Source organism: Syngnathus acus, chromosome 13 (assembly GCF_901709675.1).
Source record: "Syngnathus acus chromosome 13, fSynAcu1.2, whole genome shotgun sequence".
Lineage (NCBI taxonomy): Eukaryota > Metazoa > Chordata > Actinopteri > Syngnathiformes > Syngnathidae > Syngnathus > Syngnathus acus.
In genome coordinates, this window is record NC_051098.1 from 7,534,684 (window position 1) to 7,556,695 (window position 22,012).

The 22,012-nt window shown below is 39.0% G+C and overlaps 1 protein-coding gene across 7 annotated transcripts in view; it reads right to left on the reverse strand.

The window, feature by feature from the left end:
• Positions 1-22,012, reverse strand: part of kirrel3b (kirre like nephrin family adhesion molecule 3b) — a 137,815-nt gene that overhangs the window by 39,516 nt on the left and 76,287 nt on the right. For all 7 annotated transcript variants that reach the window (XM_037268329.1, XM_037268327.1, XM_037268326.1 and 4 more), the window contains exons 3-4: positions 14,703-14,852; positions 7,977-8,126 (exon numbers count right to left, since the gene is read on the reverse strand). In XM_037268329.1, coding sequence (XP_037124224.1) covers positions 7,977-8,126; positions 14,703-14,852 — 300 coding nt within the window. The remainder of the gene's footprint in view (positions 1-7,976; positions 8,127-14,702; positions 14,853-22,012) is intronic.

A 22,012-nucleotide genomic window follows, 5' to 3' on the forward strand; every position in this document is an offset into this window, starting at 1 on the left:
TCACCATTGAATGAATCTGCCAATATACGTGTAAAGTATATATAATCCAAGCTCAAATATCAGTAGTTTAGTTCACAAGCAGCGGTTAGTGACACACACGCTTTAACAAATACAACAGCGAGACGGAAGCGTCTCAGTAGCACTATATACATGTCTACATGCCATTGATCAAAGTCTTGTTTGTCTTTTAGCCATGAGCTGTATTCTTTTTTTTTTTTTTATATCTTTTTTCTTTTTTTTATATCCAACCCAAACTGCAGTGAATTATTGATTGACCCGAATGCTCATTACAATGCAGATCTGGGGCAAGATGAAATCAAAGGCTGCAGGCAGCTGTCGAATCTCTCTACACAAGTGCCATGATTGGAAGGAAGGCTTGTTATAGGTTCGATTTATGCTGTCAGACGGCACCGGAGATGAATGCAAATAAAGGAAATGTAATTCGGGACACTGTTTTGCACATTTAATGACAATACGTATAATTGGTCTCGGTGACAGCTTGTATAAAGGAATATGTCATGTGCTGCAAAAACGGTGCATACCATACTATTTTATTCTTATCTCTGTGCAGTTTTTGAATTAATTGTCACATTCGGGGATACCAACATCATATAATTTTATTTGTTTGTAGCAAACATTTTTATGATAACTGCTTGAAAGAATTACCCAAAGGATTACTGTTGAAATTGCCTATCCTTTATTGATCTCTCTTTGCACATTTGAGTTTATGTTTTTAATGCAGTATAGGTAGCTCAGAAACACCATTTTATTTCACTTTGTTTTACCAAACTTCCTCCATCAACAATGGAGGAAATTAACAAACAATTAAGAAATAGCTTTTCAATTATTTGTATTAATAGGTAACAAGGGGCAAAAAAAATTTGCAAACTGCAATCGTAACATGGGGAAGCGAGACAGTCAATGTAGCAGTTCATCCACAGTAAACTATTCTGACATACTGAAATGCTAACTTTCCTTGCCTGGTTGACTTCAGTAATAGTGTTTTAGTAAACCAACTGAGACCAAGACATTATCGAAACTGGACAGTTTCGAGATGGAGACAAGACCATGACTTTTGTAGATCGAGAAACAGAACAAAATTACCTGAATCTTTTTTTAACAAAAACAAGTACAAGTCGTCTGGAAGCAACACAGTTGACTCCGTGTTTTATTGTGATGTTCAGTTTATCTATACATCCCCAGGCAATGGAATGTGTTTGATGGTGTGTGGTGGATCGTAAAATGGTTAAACACTATATACTGAAGTTTGCATTTTCATTGCAACCATAGCTGTGCTGCTCGGGTCGTAAGGGCACATTTACGAATGCCCACATTCAAGTAACTTGGTTTTAATTTGGATGACTAAAAAATTTATTGTAAAATGCACACATACACATTGTCAGCCAGTTTCTTATATTTAGTCTTATATATAGTCTCTCAAATATCATGGCAAAAACATTAATAGTTCAAATAACATTCACTGAGAGTGACAAATTGAAATTAGGTTTGCCTCTATCCACAGAGACATTTGGATGCAGCATGGTGTGACGGAGTGTGTGTTATGGGAGAAGTTTGGGCCAGACAATTGTTTCAGTACGGCTGGACTTCAAATCACACAATTCCCACACTGGTTGCCGTTCTGTCCTTCAGTTTAAAATGCAGTGTTCATTTGTCCGGCTGCCTTTTATCTGCTCCTCATTATTAATATGCAGAGAGTTTGGACAACGTGGGGATTCTCCGGTCAGCGCAAGCGAGATCAGACGACACTATGTGCTAATCTGGTCATATGGGAGGAGGGGAAGGACGGTTTGTAAGAATGAGCTCACTTTTTTTTCTATTAATCTTTTTAGCACCAACTGGAAAAAAAAACAATGTCACAAAGATCTCATGAAACTGTTCTGTTGTTGGGGTATCTGTAAATGAAGAAAGCGTGTGACGAGCAAAGTGACCCAGAAACGAGCCTAATATTTGTCATTTAGGGAATAAAATGGCACCAAAAAACAGGGGAACTGATGCAGTTGATTGCAAAGATGCAGGGGCGCTGTCAAAGCACACAGCACGCGGATATTAATTAAATGTCAAGCATGGAAGGCAGCCGTAAAAGCATTTTATGGCATGATGGAGATGAGAGGATAATCTGACAATATGTGACCAATAGGACTCAGAAATCACAACAACCATCACACAACTAAATTGAAAATAAAACTCTTAAAAGCCTCTTAGAGGAAGGAAAAAAACAAGTGCTTTTTTGCCCTCTGCCAAAGAAAAATAAGTGTGACTATAACGATTTCATGCATCAGTTTTTATGCCGCAATGCGTCTGTTCCATCACTGTATATTTTAATTGCTTTCAACACATTAGCAGGATTATGATAAAAAAAAAAAAAAAACATATTCAATGTGATTTCCAAGAAAACCTAGGCCAGGCAAGGACCCATTAACGACTTTTGCAGATATGTTGCCCTAGACGACATTCAGGTATTAGTCATCGATCTACTTAATAGGATTTGGATGCATATGCAAATTAGGATTGTCGGATTGTCTAGTGGCAGCCTCTACTCAGTCCTATTCAACTGTCCTAGAGTTTCTTGGGGGTGACGGTATAGTGGCAATGGAGCACTTGGGGCTCATAGGCAGATTTAATGGTAAAGAAGATATTCATTTCCTTTTCATTGTGAATGCTGGGGGAAATTGTAAAAAAAAATTAAAAAAATAACTGACCCATAACATCTCATAAATGAATGACGTGAAACTCATTTAATTTGGTTCTTTCTTTTCATCTAAAATTATCCACTTAGTCCACCTTATTACTGCCAGGTCTGACAGTTATACAGAGTCCAAGCCCTGAACTTGAATCAGCCATCATCATTACTGGGCTGTTTGCAAACTCGGCAGTCCCTAATGGTTCTAAATTAGCTCTTTACTGCAGCTATTCGATAGTCTTGGCATACTAAGTAGTGTGGTCAGTGGGACAGATTGATTGGTCCTCTTTAATTACAGGTCGGACTCACTGCAAACCCGGGACCACTTGCTACTTTTTTTTCATCTCATTGGTATAAAAGTACACTTCATTTCCGTACTCCTGCAAATTTTAATTTCCATATGCTGTACTAATACCCTGGCCGCTTGTAGAAGGTCATTGTTTAATTAGGCGTACAGAAATATTTGTAAAAACCTGCATGGCAAATGCAAAATTGAGAATGCGACATTTGGTTATAATAGCCTTACATTTATTGGCTATTCTGTAGTGCAAATGCTACAGTATGTTTTATATGGAAATTCTGTATTTGCCATGATCTGTATTTATTCTTTAGATTCTATTCTGTTAAGCTTCATGTCACGTCTTATGTGCCTTTTCAATGTCTTGCTCATTTTGTTCCTACCTGTTCTCGTCAGCCCGATCCCTTGTGTAAACCAGTCAACTCCCTCCAACTACTCATGACTTTTCGTTTCTGTCATGTTTTTCGATTTGTGAGTCTATTTCCACTCTTATGTTGTTTCTTGTTTTTTGGGAAATTAATTAATTTTCTTATTTTATATTGCACATGCCTTGTTTGACCTTTTGTTTTATATTTGGAAACTAAAAAATATTTTGTCCTGAGTTTAACCAGTCCTCCTGCCTTGCCACTATTGGTCCCATGAGCTGCTGATAGGTTTACTACAAACGTGTTTGGAAATTAATTGAGGGGAGGGGCATGCACTCTGCCTCTCCGAACACACACACTCTCTGAATGCTGTCAGGGCATCAGAATGGATTTCCGAACACACCCAAAGTTGAATGCAGTAAACGTGTTCTGGTTGGATCAAACTTAGCTTTACATTAGCTTCTATGGGAAATGTGTATGACTTTAGGGAGCACCCCTTGCATTCCCAGAGTTTAAGCGAATGAGAAAAAGCAATTTGGAGTTGGAAATGAAGGCATGAGGTCTCCTCACAAGGAGGGCAGGGAGAAGAAATGTAATGTGTAGTTGCAGTTCTACACAACAGGTGGCTTGTTGGGGATGTTGTTAAGGAACAGCAAGCATTTAGCTGATTTGTCCTGAGGAATGAGTTGCTTCAGTTGTCTGTCTTGTGCAAAAGAAAGCATGGATGGGGCTGTCTGTGACTGACTGCAACAGCTTGCTGAGTTTGGCATAGATCAGGAAAGAAAGCAGTCAAAACGATGAGGGGAATACCTATAGTGCATGCATGACACAAATCAGCAAAACTCTTCTGTCAGTGGTGTCATTGTACATCTGTTTGGGAGCCAGAAGTTTCTCAGGGAAGCGCCCAGATACTCAAATGCACATAATAGGAATGCAGGAAGGATGTGGACTAGAGGGCACCCGTAATACTAAGATTTGAATCCAGATTTAATAAGCAACAGGCAGTATTCTTACATGGTGTTGTCCATGGCCACCACATAAAGCAGGGCAGGGGGGTATGTTGTTAAGGAACAGTGAGCATTGGGTGTGCCACAATGTTTGGGGGAAAAAAAAGAAACATCACAACAGTGAACTGTAGTGAATGATGAATGCTCCAGTTCTATCATGCATTGAGGCCTGCGTGGCTCAGTGCTACCACTGAGTGGTTGTCTAAAAACTCTGAAAGAAGTTGGGTGTTCGACTCACAGCTATTGTGACCATGACAAAATATCCTTGAGCAGACATTGAAGCCCCAGTTGCTTCTGCATCATCAGTAGTTCAATATGAATTCAATGTAAAGCACCTTTAGGGCCTTAACAGGTGGAAGAGTGCTATACAAGACCATTTACTATAAATGTTTTTAAATCCTGTATTATTATTATTAATAATAATAATATTAAACATTACAAATAAAAATCAATATCAATATTCATGATGGATAGGTATTCCAAGGGTGTAGTTAGCAGATGAGACTGAGCGAGCTGGTATGAACTAATACATTTGCATTAACAGGACCAAAACAAAAGAAAAAAAACTGTGGATTCTACCATTGGCCAGGGTATTGAAGGATCTTGGAGGTTGAAGTAAGCTATTTTAGACTAAAAAGGAAAACTCTTTGTTAGGTTAACTGCTGCTGTGTCAACGCACTGGTGTACACTCTGGTTCAATCCGTAGATGCCGCTTCAAAAGTGCTGTGGACACTTTAGTGCAGATAAAGCACACTTCACTCGCTATTTATGATTTTGATCGAATCACATTTTTATTTGTTGGACTATGAAGTGCATTTGGGGAAAAGTACAGTAAGTATGTGCTTTTAGATGAAAGAAAAACCTGTTAGGTGCTACAAAAAACTCCAATTAAGTAAAACAAATTCTCGTTTTGTGGAAATGTAAAATATGATTTTTGCATATTGTTTCGTGTTACAGAATATCATTAGCCGTGCCACTCTTTCTTCTGCTGTTGTTTTTTTCTGCATAAAATAAATAAAGAATCCTACACTCAGTCTGTCTACTACAATCATGCACCTGCTGTTCTCAGCCTCACTGATGCCACAGAAGTAGTTATAAAACAATACAGTGTCTGACAAAATGGGAGCAAGGTGATACAAACACTGAAAACTTTTCCCATTAGATGTTTTGTCAAATTGTTCATTTACCCTGGTCGATTATAGTGATTTAAGATAAAAAAAAAAGGTCCTTAATCAGGTAATATTATCAAATATGTTTTTAAAACACAACACCCAAACCACTCATACTGAAATAAGCATTGGTGTGCCGAAACAGTGACAATTTCATTGTTTTGCCTCACTTATGTGTAGCTTGAGTTTTGCCTCGCATATTGTATATCTCCTCCCTTTGCTCACATGCACACCAGCATGGATGGAACTCAACCTGGCTCTGCATTCTCCACTGCACTTGTGTGCTTGGCAGGGGATTTGAACAAACATCTTCCATTAGGGCTTATGGGGGACAGAATGATAAATTCCCTCACCCTCAATCATTAAGCTTAGGCTTCTTCCTACTCCTTTTCGAACAGTGATGTATATTGTTTGTTTTTATTGTTTTTTGTTCTTTAAATCATGTTCGAAATTAAATAGGTGATAAAGGATTATTTTGTGTTCTTATGGATTAAATGCGGTCAACCCCACTGCTACACCCCCCATTGTTTGCATTTACAGGTCAAGCATCGTATTCTCAGTCATTTAGGTTTTTTTATTATTTGTTTTATTGATAACTATATTGACCATACGTTTTTCCATACAGCAAAGAGTCAAATTTCAGGAGACGCCAAGAAAAAAGATTGTCTGGACATTTGTGTGACAAACAACTTACTCTCGGCATATCAGTGCAATGTCTTCTACTATCATATCTATATTTGATTATAAACGTAAGATGTTTTTGGACAATTGCTCATTATTTGTACAGGACGTGGGGATGACTGCAAACATCATCTGTTAGCGTCTGACTGTCAAGTAACTTTTTATATTTTACAGTTCTTTAACACTTGTGTGACAGTGTTTAAAAAATTGCAATATGCTCTTGAGCTTTTATTACGCCTAAAGAGCATATTTAAAGGTTGTAATATGTTGTTTAGTCTAAGGATTGAAGATGACTGCTATCTAAGAGCGTTAGAAGCTGGCCTGTAAGCTAAGATTTTTTTTGAGTCATTGAGGCAACACTGCTAAACTGGAAAGTTGATAGGCTACTTGCATACTCCATTCAATGAATATTAATGTTTCAAAACTACAACAAAAAGACAGTGAGTAGTAAAAGTTAGGAAGGTGCAACAGACCTTTTAAGCTCTGCATGGAAGTACCAATGATTTCTCACTCATATCCATCTGCAGGGCGGCCAAGGAAACACTATGCTTCAATTTGTCTTTCCCTCTCTGTTTCTGCCGCAGCCCTTTCCCCTACAAATCGTTAGTTTCGCTTTTCATTAGGCTGGATCAATAAGGTGGATCAGTGGCTTGTGGCGAGGATACGGCATGGCTGATGCCCCACGCTCCCAACTCTTCCCTTATTTTCTTTTGCTCGCTGCTGACTGACTCGAAGATATCTTCACAGCAATAGTCTGTCCTCTGACATGGGAAGCAATAGGAAGCAGCAGGATGCTTTTGAAAGGCCAGATAAAGCAACGTAGTGCCAGAAACGCTGAGCTGATTAGCAGCGCGGCAAATCGGTTGAAGATTAGTATCCACATCATTGAGCTAAACTAGAGTACCATGGATGAAATCACTAAAACATTGGTTGGATTATTGCTCTAAGAAATAACTAATTTCTGATACATTTAAAGTGTGCAAAGCAACTGGTTGGCAATAGCCAAGCTAAAACTGAGGGGGGGGAAATTTGATTAATCATTTTAAAAAATCCAAACTGCAGAAGACTGAACTGTATTTGGGGGATGCTGATTCTGCCGGAAGATTTTGTAAATCAATGCAAGATTTAATAGAATACAGTTGGCTGCTCTTGGGATTTTCTTTTCTTAGAATTAGAACAAATCGACGCATTGCATTTTGGAAATGAGCTCTTGACTTGTCCGAGCCTAACCTAGCAAGGAGATACCTTGAATATCACTCAGTAGAAAACAGACCTCCATCAAGACTACAATGAATGTTAGTCCTTCAGTTCTTTTGTGGGCAGACCACTTTTTTCATGGAAGAGGCAGAACAGAGAAGTGGTGCCATTATGTGTGAATCTGTTCAGTCTTCCAGGTGATCCCAATCTCAGGGCATTGAAACAATTGTAACTGGACTGTTCTGGTTGTCTTAGAAGATGTTTTGCCTCAGACAAGCAGGCTTTATCAGTTCATGCATGGAGGCAAGAAAAGCTCCAGCTGCTCTATCTAGTCTATGTGCATAAACGGATGAAGCCTGCTTGGATGAGAGGTGAAACATCATCCAAGACAACCTGAACAGTCTAGTCGTGATCGATGCCAAAGTACATTTCAGTACCTCTCCTTTTGCATGGATCTTCACAAAAATTATTTTGTCATTAAACGACAAAGATAGTGGTAGCTCAAAATCTTGGTAAGGTATGAAAGTATGTTGTACTGTATTTTTATTTTGGACTCACCAAGCACAGTGAGGCGGGCAGGACGGGACCTCATGGCAGCCTGGACAGCCTGGCACTCAAACACAGCATCATCCATCAACTCCACACGCTGAATTCGCAAATGATGTTCTCCGGAGCCATGGTCGCCAATCACTGTGTAACGGGGATAGCCTGCAGCACAAACATACATATTTGGTCACTTTAATCACATCTTAAGTCAAATGAATGAAGGAATTAGTCTGAGGCTTGATTAGTAACACTCAACCCATAGACAAGCAAGTTTTTGAGTCTGAAAATAAATTGTTATAGTAGCCAAATAAATGGAAATGATAGAGATTACTTCATATGTTATAAGAACGCATCTGAGGGTTTCATAGTACTGCTGGTGATGTTAACGAGTTTGGTTGGATGTTGTAGGAGAAGAATGTGCTTGACAGCCACCACAAAAATGTTTGATTCTAGTCGCTTGTTATGTCTGATGATTTGTAGTTTAATAATGCAAGAAACCAAGGGAATATCATCCAAACATACACTTGGCATAATTCAAGCCCAACGGATTTGAAGTTACCCCCTTAACTAACATTGATATGCATCAAAACTGCATTGCAGAGTGGATCCCTCCATTGGCGTAAAGAAGCAGAACAAAGAGTATGCTTGACAAGGAATTTTCATTTTAGTACATCTGGAATTGCTTGTCCCGCCAGACCCATTTCCTTTTCCTTTCAATAGATGTTTTTTTTTGTAATGCTAATGTGATGCTAAATGTGGAATAAGGTGATTAGTTATGTTCATAAAAGCACCTCCCTACGCTATGCTGAAAACTCACAGAAAAACAATTTCCTCTTTGTGGTCTTTATGTCAGATCAATGAGCGAGCCTTGGTTGAATGATCTGATAATGGATCGAATATACTGTCTGTATGACTTGTATTTAACTTCAGATATACAATATTTGGATAAATATATATAAAAAACTATGATAAATAAATGATAAACTTCAAATTCCCACAGGTGTAAACACAGAAAACCTTCACCTTGCTAACATAGCCACAAACCACAGCATGTGTATTCCCAGTCTCTGCATTTGCTCCAATTTTGATTTACAGGAGGTGTTATTTTATTCACTGTTAGTGTTTCTTGGGTAGACATGCAGATATTGACGATGTCTGGCATTGACAGGGTACGTTACATATCTTTGTACAGAATCATAATTTCCCCCCGGGATCAATAAAGTATCTATCTATCGATCGATCGATCGATCGATCGATCGATCTATCTAATGGTATTGGTTTTAATTTTGAGCCACCTGAAGGAAATTTGCAAGTAAACTTATTTATCACTTCCAAAAGGTGAATCTAGCAAATGTTATGGAAAATATTGACTTTTCAGGAACTGCCACCTGATGACTGCTGTATGCAACAAAAATGCCAAAACACCTCAGTTCGTCACTGTAAAGATTTGACAGCCTGGATTTATGTTGCAGTGCAAAACAGCCCAGGAATTCGTATAGCTGAACAGCAAGTCCTTGAATTGTTCGATTGCAAAATACATCGTCTGTTCAAAGTCCAATTACTGATGGTTGGTTCATTGAATCCAGTTGTCTTTAATAGAGCATGAAGTAGGCTTCATTTTGTGCTGGTGCAGTGAGTTATAGCCGATTAAGCCACTCTCTGCATTTCACACTCCTACATGTAGCTTTTAATCTTAAAGGTCCATACACTAGAAGCGCCAAGGACAAAAGAACACATCAACACTAAAGCTACGGAGACTATAATGAAAGCAACACCAAAAAAAAAAAAAAAGGATCCGCAATGTTGGCAATGTGAGATTGAAGGTGATAATGACTTCTATCTTCAAATTTTATATTTTGTGACAATGTGTCCTACGCTGAGTTAGAAAGCTACGTCACATTAGTGCCAGTTGTAAAAGTAAAAGGGTTTATAGAGAGCAATCACATTTAAAAGCCTCAATTAAGACTATTAATAATCATTGACGGGGAAAGACACGTGCAGAAAAGGGCCTGAAATAGCCGACATCATTTTGTGTCCAAGGTCATTCGGAAAATCATTGAGTCTCAATTCTACTGTATGTTCATTGATGAGATCCAAAGCTATGATGACATTGTGGATCACAAGGGTAATGATCATTGCATAATCACAATGATATACCTTTAGTTGACTCCAGTTCACCTAGAGCAGTGATGGGCAAATGGCAGTCTGCGAGCTCCATGATTCTTTAAAAACTGCAGATAATCATCCACCCCCCAAAAAAAAAATGCGTGAAAAGAAAACTCAGAAGAAAAATTGTAATAACTGTAAATTGTAATATGTCCATTCGACACTGAATGGCAGTGGTGCTCAGAATGGTGGATAATTATAAATGCATTGAGGAATGTATTATGACAAATTAAATATCACAAATTCCAAGTTCACAGCTCAAACCCTGAAAACAGAGAAGATTGGATGTTGAGTGCAAAGAAGCCAGTTTGCGAAATGGTGCCGTTTGACAGCGACAGACAGTACATGTGAAACTGTTCGTTATCAAAGTACGTATGTTCAAAGGCTGTGGTAAACCAAAGCAAGTATCACAACCAAATTATTTTAACATCTGAAGCTGACAAACGCCACTGCAAATGCTGCACAGTGTGTAACTTGTGGGAACACAGAAGGGAGCGCGAAACTCCCGCTAAGAAACAGACATGAATGGAATCAGTTCCACGTTGTATTCCGTACGGCAAGAAAGGAGCTGAGTGTATCACATTCTCAGAGTCAAATTGCACATAGTCAAAGACATCCGAGTTTATATTTAAAGGTTCCAAAAGTAGTGATTTAGGGACATGTTAAACTACTTCAATGGTGCGCTCAAATGAAATGAACTTCCCATGGCTCAACAATCTCAACGAGAAATATCACTCTATTCCTGCTATAGAATAATTTCCTGCTTATTTTTTTGTGTTGTTTACTTGTATGTATATTGTGAACTATGTCTTGTCACCGTGGGATAGTGGGAACGTAATTTCGATTTCTTTGTGTCTTGGCATGTGAAGAAATTGACAATAAAGCAGACTTTGAGACTTTGACTTTGACTATAGTTTAGTGCCATTTCAATTTCATTACAATGGGTCATACTTTAAGCCTAATTTCATACAAAAATAAAAGTTAATGACAGCAGCACATTTGTGTTTGGTGAGGGTTTTCTTGTTGCACATTTATCCCAAAGAGAACATTTATTGCTGTTAAATTGTTTAAAAATTGTTTTAAAAATATACTAACAATTGTTTCTAAACTGGTTTTTGCTGCAAAAGGAAGCACTTTTTATATTATCTGTAAATAAAACAATTATTTCTATTTTTTCTGTGGATGTTGAAAAGGAGAAAAGCATTCAGTATTACAGGAAAAAATGTAAAAAGCAACACGTCATTAAGAATAATCCCTCACTGACCAGTCCAGGGATGGAACCCGCGATTGCTGTCCCCACTAGTTGAGTGCATTAGCTAGTTGGCACTGCCGGGCAGTACTGTTGCACAGATTTGAATAGAAAACCACATACACCACCTTGCGGTGTACCTCCAGGGGGTTGATGCCTCCACAGCCATAAAACCTAGTGACACCCCTGGTATTGGGTGTTTGAGTCCATCATCAGTTTGTAATCTTCAACTAAATGATTGAATTCATTTTATACTTGTGTGGGAGTTCATAAAAACATTTCAACCTAATTATATGGTTAATAAATTCTGTTTTTATGACCGCAAAGACTATTAATTTGTTTCTTAAACATTGCCTGTACAATTAATTTGCTTTGTGGTGGTGGTGTTTTTTTTTTTTTTACGTTTATTATGGTCCCATGTTTTGGAAAAAGAGCAAATTGGAAGTGGACCATTTTTACAGCATGGATTGTGCACAATTTTGGATGTTCCAAAGTAATTTGTCCAATCAGTTAATCTGTGCCAATGGCAGTCGAAGATATCTACATTCTATTCTAATCTCTCTAACTGGCCCCATAATGAGACTAATTTGAATTTTAGGTGGAAAGTATACTATTGCCTTTTCTCATTTTTTCTTTTCTGTCCCACATAGGCAACATGATCATCAATGTTCTGAGTAGGACTAAAATTGTGCCGCTGCACCAGGTGACGGATGATGATGCACATGTGATGTGTTTGTACGCAGGGACATTGATCTTTGCAGTCAGCGAAATTTCAGAGTCGTAATGTGGTACCCAAACCAAACAATGTAAAATACGCCCATTAAGGACTAATGAATCCATTAAGGGAAATGGATTTGTCTTGAGGCTGGATCAATGATGTGTGTGTGTGTGTGCGTGTGTGTGCGTGTATGTGGGTGTGCGTGCTTGTGTGTGTAAGCAAAGACACACTTGAGGCATTGCCTAATGAGTCAAAGCTTTCACCTAGTCTGTGTTTCACCCAATGTAAACACGAGGGGATAGGAGCAGGTTTCAGCTGACTGGTGCCCGTAGTGCTTGCATAAAAGGAAGCGTAACACACACATGGACACGCACGACATGTACTTTCACTCACTGATGAAATTCTACCAACTGTCACATTCTCATCCCAAGAGCTTCTGTTCATAAATTGCATATATGCCAAGCGCCATACACATCAGGGATACAAACACTTCATTCTCCATCTTTTACCATGTGTGCAAGTAAGAATTAATTTGGTGTTGTTGTTTTTTTTGAAGTCACAATCATCCTACAAAGGGGATGTGTGCTAGTCATGCATATTTATGACACTGATTGGTATTTTCTGAGGGCCTACTTCACTTCCTACTTCACCAGAATGACAAAAATGATATATTGTAGAAAATTCAGAGTTATCCTTTGCTTTTGTGTTGTTTATTTTGAGTGTTGCACTGTGACGGTTTGTCTCATTTTAATCACTCTTACCCGTGAATGGCGGCTCGTCCCAGACGGAGCACGCCATTGCACACGCAGCCTCTGTCGCTGAATAGCCAAGCAGACGTATATCATTGAAATGCTGCACGCAACATTTGATTTGGCACACTTTTTATGTATACAGCTGTCGCTTTCTTTTCACTGTGTACATCTTGCATGTACCATCACTATTTAACTGCAGAATGCCTCAAATGTCTATGTAGGCAGGAGTGATAAAAGAGCCAGCTGCGGTGCTCTTTATTTTGAGAAAGTGTCATCCGCCTGAATACAAGGCACTCAATCTGTATCATAGCGTATTTTGGGGGGGCTATCTTCTCAAAGCAGGCAGCTATTTCACCCTATACCAGACCTTGTATACTTTACTGCGGCGATAAGAAAAAAGATCGCACTGCTTTTGCATCATTCTGGAAACATGAAAAGAATGAGCCATTTGGAATTTACTATTTCTTTGCCCTGGGACTGTCCATCACTTGATATATAGTATAGGGTAGATCTAACTTATAACGTTCAACCTCAACCTGCCTCTCTCAACAAACTCATTAAATCTTGTTGCTTTTGCAAGGAGAGCTTGTCTCCACATTCTTTAAATAACGACATAAATATGATCGGAGGCTTTGATGGCATTTTGTATGAATTTTCCCATTGCACAAAATCAACATATGTGCTCAACTCTCTGACTGGGGGGACTGCAAGGTTACTGTTTAGTAGAATCTCGTCAGTCAATGACAAGCAATGGTATTTGAATGTCTAACGATGCTTTATGTGAATCCATCTAAATTACCATCTCACAAGAAAATAATGGAATCTATATACATAGATTTGGTAGATGAGCATTTGAGAAAAGTTTGTCCTTTACCAGATGCTTATAGTAGGCCTAGTATTTTTTGGACTATAACTTGCAGGCTAACAATTTGGGTTCTCTCAAGTTGACTCAACATTTTAATGTAAAGTTTAAGTAGGGTTATAATCAAACAGAGTGGGAACCACAAAACCAATCTCTGTTTATAAGGTAATTTAATCACAAATCCCTTTCTTTTAATTGTAACCAGAAGCATGTAAAAAAAAAAAAAATAAATAAATTCCCTGTTGGAGAAGGAAATGAGCCCTGGCAGTGAAAAATGCATGGATGGAAATAACAAAAGTCAGGTGTCCATTATGTAGGAGATGGTTATCTAGGAAAAGGTTCAAATTGGTGCTCATCCAAATTAAAATTGTTGCCTTGGCAGAGGTCCGGTCTCTCCTAGATTCCATTGAGTTATATCGACATGGCAAAGCACACATCTACACCGTGAAGCTATATTGAAGTATTCAATGCTTCAACGGATTTTCTCATGTATGTCACTGCTTGGATCTTTGGTGATGTGTGATCGCTTTCTCTCAAGTCTGAATATGCATAAATCTTTGAAAAACCGGTAAAGCGGTCACTATCTGTTACCTAAATTAGCTGATAAACAGATTAATTTGGATTGCTAACATGATGTATTGTGAGTGCAATTGGGTTAGGCGTTTGTAGCTTCTCTGTAAAATACTAGATAATTAAATAACAATAATTAGGGAGGCAGTATTGAACAATTGGTTCTTAATGTTAATGTGATGTACTAATTGATATTCCATGTAACACCTCGTCTACAACTGTATTTTTGGCAGATGAGACATTCATTGATTGTGTGGGTGCGCTCGTGTATGCGTGCGTGTGTGTGTTTATCATTCCCTCTCCTCTCTCTCTTTCTCTCGTTCTCTCTCTCTCTCTCGCTCTCTGTGCTCACAGACACACACATAATGCCGCTTTATTAGTTATGGGTTTCTTCACGGGACAAACAATATGTGGTCCTTACCTGAGAGGTCCCTGCCAACACCGAGTGCCAGGCCATCTTTGATCCACAGGACAATCCCATGGTAACCAGGGATAGAGCATGGTAATGTCACAGGTTGGCCAGCCACTACCACCAAGTCCTGTGGCTGCTGGGAAAACATGGACTCTCCACCTGAAGACACAATTAATAAATTAGAGGAACATTAGGCTAATGACATATTTTTTTTCAAAGGAGATAATTCAGAATTAGTTTTTTTTCTTTCAAATGGCTCAATGCAATGAAGGGGAAATGAATGGGAATCGCAACACGTGACTTTCTAAGTCTACACACATCTCTTGTCAAACACATGTTAAAAGAACTCTTGAGGACAAGCAACAAATGAGTTATGTGGCTCTTCATGATGCAAAGATGAGATACAAGCATCCAGGTTGTCAAGCGTCATCTCAGAACTGAAGCGCAGACTCAGAGACAGCTGTTCCACCTCAAACTGGTTCATTTATGAAGGCTGTCCTCCTCATACAGCCGAGCTGGGCTTGTGCACACGGCAGATAACAACATCTCATCTTCCAACAGTGCTCCAACGGCATACATTAACTCAAGGTAGCACCCATGTATTCCAACTGTGCAACTACTGCTGCTGTACTCATCTGCTGTGTATTCATGCAGAAAGTGGTGTGCAGTGAACTCCATTAGCGGAAGAGTGCTTGTTAATGGGAACCGCTATGGTGAAGAGGGGTAGAGACAATAGTTAGAGGGTGGTGGTATTATGAGTAACCTGCCGATCAAAAAAATGTCTTAAGATTTTTACGCCACAGAGGTCACCTTAGAGTTATATTCAATACAAACACATGCCTAAAACAGCTACATTGTTGTAAGATAGAATGGCACACTGTCACGTCCGTGTTGTGGGACGCTCGCTCAGCCAGCAACTTCCCTCAGCCACACATCACCGTAATGTCTGTCACCTGCTCCCTCTTGTTATCTCATGTACCGTATCGGCCCGAATATAAGACAACCCTGATTATAAGACGACCCCCTCTTTTACAAGACTCAAGTTTGATAAAATACTTTCTGAACACCAAATTTATTTTTTATACAGAAAATAATTACAGTACATCTGAAACAAATGATTACAACAATATATTCGAGAGAAAAAGCATGTTATTTTGCCTCATTCAAATCCTGCAAAAACTGTCACCATTTTCTGTTATCTCTTCTCTTGTTTTCTTCTCTTTTCTTTCTTACCACTATTTTTATTTTTCTTCTTCGTGCTACCGCTATTTTTATTTTTCTTCTTCGTGACAGGGGTTCGCTTTGGCCTGGGGAGTTAAGATCAGCATTCACTTCAAAGATATCTAGCGCCATCTAGCGTTGTGAATGGGTATAATGTCTAGACCCCGAATGTAAGATGACCCCCACTTTTTCAGTCTTATTTCAATGCAAAAAACACCGTCTTATATTCGGGCCAATACGGTATTTAAACCGTGCCCATGTGTTTCTCCTGGTCGGCGTCTACTGTTGCTTTCTGTCCGTATCCGCGCCTAGTGTTCCTGTCCTGCTCGTCCAATTCCCCCCGGTCTTGTGTGGAGGCTCACGGTCAGAATCTATTTGGTGTCCGAGTGGACTTCTGTTTGCCTGTCTGCTGGCCGTGAGTCTCTGTCCCGCCTGTGTCTTTGTTTGCCCACCTCACTTCCCTTCAATAAACCCTGTTCCAAGCTGCATTTGGTCGTTGCTCCATTCCATCTGTAGCACGCACGCCCGCACACACGCACGCACACACACACACACACACACACACGCGCACACCCACACACACACACAAAATCACACAATCAATTCGTTTTTCTTTTTTTTCTTCAAACAAATACACGGTTTATTCCCCTTGAAGCCAACATTGAGAAAGCTAAATGGATATTGAGGTCTGCTTGATTTAACTGGAATCCAAACAATTGCTGTCACTCCTTGACTAAATGACCCAGGTTGGCCTTTAAGTGTATCAGTGAAAGTGGACTCAAGTAGTGATGGAACACTCACTAGTCTACAACAACCTCACTGGAAGAGACCAGCGGCCCGATGTGATCAGCTGAGGGAATTAGTCCCCCCCAGCCTCCTTCCTATGGCCAATCTCTATGGTTAAACAAAGATTTGTGAAAACTGGTTGAGGAATTATGTGATCTTACTGTCTAAAAAAAAGTCAATGCAAAAAATGACCATGGCCGCAATTGGCTAGCCAGTCCAATGTGTACGATGTTTTGTCCAAAAACAACTCCGATTGTCCCTAGCATGCCAGCAACCCGAATGAGGAAAAGCAGGTTGGAGAGAGACAAATGGCCATGGATAGGCAGTTGCAACGGGATATGATCAGACCTTCCAATTTGCAAGGGCCTCTTGATTACAAGAGTTGAGAGTCTACAGAATAGAACAATCGTGTTGGTTTGTGTGCAAAGCAGCACAAATAGGACTTCATGTGCATATACCACCCACAGGGAGAGGAGATTAGTGACACTATCAGATAAATGTTTTCCTCAGCAATTTGGATTTGCTAAATCATGCATTATGCTTTTTTTTCCCATGTGTTTGATAAAACATTATCTATCATCACAGTTACCTTTTCCCCATAAGAAACCCCACAGATTTCTACAATGATCTGTTTGCCAACCCTATTTAGTTCACAAAGACAGTCAAGGTCATAGTCCTCAATTTGCTTTTTTCGTCATTCACAGGCAATCATATTTAGAACAACATTTCAAAGATGGATTTGATGTAACCGCAGATTAAATCTTCAAAGATTATAAATTATTCTGCCATAAAACAGCAGAAGATCAGCACAGCCATTATATGAAATATTTAATACTGGCATGTTGATGGACATCTACATCAAAGGTTAATATTGGGAGAAAATGATGAAATGATTGTCTATAAATACAATTATTCAAGCAGACTCAAAACAATTTGCGCGAATATGCCCAGTCCAACAGAAGCCTTAATAAATAAAGAAATAAATGAATAAATGACCCATGCCTTATACATACTACGTTACATACGTTGGGAATAACACATATTAGCTTTGCAACAATTCAATATTTTCAACTTATTGTTGCCCAGAATATTCAAAAATGTCCTTTAGATTTGAATAACTCATCGTGGGGCATATTTTAATATAATTTAACAGTTTTTGACTGTTTTGCTTTTGTTGCCCAAAATATTCAAAAATGTCCTTTAGATTTGAATAACTCATCGTATAATTTAGCCGTTTTTGATAGTTTTGTTTTCCATCTAATCCATCTGTAACAGTGACCGCAAGTTACAAATTGTAAGAAATGACAAGTGGTTCATTGCATCAATTGAATGTCAAATTAAATATGTTAATCACAGTAATCATACAGATCAACCAGATGATCCAAAGTGGATGGACATCAAGGCCAAACAATGTTGAAGAGGAGTTATTCCTGTGGGCTGCAGACTTTACACACACCCATATTTGTGACACAAGCTAGTACTTTGCATTGCCTGTTGTTGTTTCACTTCAGATAATTTGTTTGCTGTTGGATAGCTGTTGCCATTTCAGCACATGCCAGGGCTATTTTCTCCTTAGGGCTAAATGCCCCCAAATTCATCGCTGAAGTCAATCAATTCAGCTTGGAAAAGATGTTTATAGTCACACATTCAGGCCAGAGAAATAATCAGCATGTTGCCTGTGCAGTGCACCATGTGGCCATGCAGCACTAAAGCTTAGGCCAAGATCATTATCAAAAACTATTATCCCCCTGCTCTCGCCATTTACTAACAGCTATTTGGAGGTATGGCTTTCGAATACATCTATGGGGATAATTTACAAGCTAGACGATTGCAGGACTTGGTTGTTTTCAGTTTTGAAATAAACAACAGGGCAGGAAGAACAATACTAAAAAAACGTCATAATCTTTCGCAGCAGGAGCATCAGCAGGTTTTGTTCGAACCACACTGCACAGAAAACAAAAACACATACTTTCAAAGTGGGATTATTGTTTCATATGAATATGTCTCTTGTGACTAAAGCTCGCCAATTTGCACCCTCCCAATGTTTCCCTCTTTTCCACTGAGGCATAAATGTATATCCTGGTCTTTCAATCTCCAGACCCTGATTAGTCATAAATCCAGTGTGCATCAACCCACTCTGCACATAGAATTCTGATTGTGCCGCGTAATTATGGACAGCAAAATCAGTGCGGCTACAATATTCATCCATCCTTTCATGTTTGTGAAAGTATACCTTTGCCATTCATTCAAAAAAGATTTGGAACATTCACCATATCTGGGGCCATTAAATTTACTCTTCCGTCAATTACGTTTTATGATATTATAAAATTACAGTGTGGAGGAGCATGGGCTCATCACATAAGTTAACCAGTAATTCTTATTAATTAAACACATTTGATGATCTGTGACCATGTGCTAGTAAAAGTATAAATAATGAAAATAAGATTATTTTACTGATATTTAGCACACTCCGTTCATATTACGTATTATTGAGGAATGAAACATAACTGTGTACGAGGGGGCATTGGACATCAAAACGTATTCGGCAATACGTGGGGTGGAGGGTGAACGGCCGTGAGATGACCGGCCATTTGGGATTCACATGAAATTTTCGATGGCCAGTACCACCCCTGTTAACTACTAATTAACTAGATGGTGGTTCTAGTAATTTGGAACAAAACTTTCTTGCGACAAGAAAAGTACAGGCGAAAGTTTGGCAAACATTTGGGACCTTGAACGAACCATGATGACCTCTGACGTGAACACATGCGTTGCCTTTGAAAACACTCACAATCATTCGCCGTTCAGGATAGAGCCTTAGACGTTATATGTTGGCATTTTCATTAAATTGGCCAATTTACAAAGAATTTCTGATCAAACACTATAAGCTTACAAAGTGCACATGAAAAAAGCAAACAATGAAGCAGTGCCGATCTGATATTTACTCGGTTGTAAAAGCAGTCAATAATTCTGATGAAAGTGACATGCCTCAAATGAAAATATTTTGCCAGCAATAACAAAAGCACGAGGCATGCAAGTACTGTACACAATGGGAGTTTTAAATTGCATTGGTAAACGGTTAGGCCAAACAAAGCCCAGAAACTGCCATTAACACTGGCTGGGAAGTAATAAAATATACACAAGTCCAGACAAATTTCAAGCCGCCAAGAGGCAAGATGCCGAGGAACACATTTTACATCCTTTGTGGTGTTTATTGAAATTATTATAATCATTTCTAATTCAATTCTGAAGCTGGACTTGAAAACATTCCAATCTGCCTCTGGCCAAGCTTTCAGCAGAAACTGTGATATGGAACAAGGCCCAATCCTTCAGTGAAACTAGGTTTTTGTTACACTCATTAACATCAAAATTTGAGCTCTTCAATGTAGCTGCCAACAACAATGGCTAATTATTATGAATAATTCACGAGGCCCTATCGCTCACATTAGAGCAGACATGTATTGTAGTGACTTTATCTTCCTCATCATTGTGTTTAAATCCTCCCATTCTGCCCATCCCCTTGTAACACACGTTGAATGCCGAGTGATAACACAATTCGCCTATCTGGAATATGACGCCTGTCATTAGGAGCAAAATGTGTCAGCGGCAATGCAAATTCATGACGCTGGGAAGACAAACACGCGTGCTGCTGCAAGTCGTATTTATTCCATTTCTCACACTGTGCATTAGTGGTGCATGACAGTTGCCATGGCACAATCAAGATGGATCACCTCAGATGATGACTTCTATAAATTACAAATGGCAACAGCAGGAGGGCCTCCGAGGCACACACTTTATCATTAGCTACGCGGCCAGAGGAAGTGAGATTTCATGGACATCAGAGACTTGAATATCATGGGCCGCAAATGGATTATTACATCTCTTCCGGCTGCATTTTTTCAGACCGCTTCCATAGATATTGTTCCAAAGGTTATAAGGCATCCATTGAAATGAAATCCTCAAATAAGAGCATAAAACAAACAAATCCTGCAAGTCTTTGCATGAAGTGCACCCGCCTTTAAGGTTGTTAAGCTGGCAGGAGAGAAGCGCCTTCACCGGGCTTATGTGATCTTCGTCTCACCGCTGATTGTAATTATTATCATAAAGCCACAGCTCTTGTCTCCACAGTAACTATTCACACGTTATATTTAGCATAAATGGAAGCCACGTAACCCCTCTTGGTAGGTATTGATTAAAAGAGTGCAGGGAAATGAATCCAGTCACTTCTCAAAACGACAGTACATTTTCAGGCATTACTTCTACCTAATGGGTGGAGAGCATAAAAGGGATGCAAATGAGGGAGGGCCAAAGAGAGTATAAGGCGTTTAGGAGATTGCTTCTGATGGAAAAGGAAACGTCTTTTCTGTCTCTCGGCTCTATCCTTACATAATTTCTTTGTCAACTTACACCTCTTCATTGCCTCTCCCGCTGGAGTATTTGTGGCAGCATTTGTTGGCAGGACTCAATTCCACATGGGCTATTGCCCTAGAGCAAACACGCAAGTGTTTACCGAGCATCTAGGAACCTGAGGATTTGTAAGGAAAACTTGTTTGTGAGAAGGAAAATGTTGAGGGGCTTTTAGAATAGGGGCCACTGGGATTGTTCATATTCATTAAGGAATGATGAGCCTTTCAAAAGGTCCCGGGAGATTAAAATGATTTAAAATTGAGAATCGTTTGGTTCAACGGGACATGTAGCATCATGCCCTTTACTTCAATAATACTTCACTGGTATAGAATGTAGTTGTTTAAAGGTGACATAGATTGAATGGGAATGAATGGATAATATGGATCAAAATGCATTGAGGGGCTTGATACTACATCTAATGCACAGACACTTCAGTCATGTTTAAATCCTTGTTCCTATGTTACTTTTTTAAACCTTGCTTCTATTGACTAGAAATTGTGTTACGGAGGCTTAATGTTTTCTTCCAAATGGGCAATGGTTTAGGAGGATTGAGTGAATGCATGTAAGAGAAATTTCAAAAATGCATTAGACTGAAATGCTGGAAAGAAAATTCTCCATTTCTCACAGGATACTAATGATTTCAATTCTATTGTTGGAGTTGAAATTGTAACTATTCACTTGGTGTATTCTCATTATTGTTTGAGACATTTCTTTAAAAAATTACTCACAGTTAAATTTATTATCAATTATGAAAGACACGTCAATATAATCATATTATATAGTGTCAGTGACGCACATGTAAATTAAAAGGCATGGAAAATGCCCTGCTATGATGATAACAGCTGGCACTACCTGTAACATAATTGACTGACTATGAAAAGAAATAGTTCATCACAGCAAAAGAA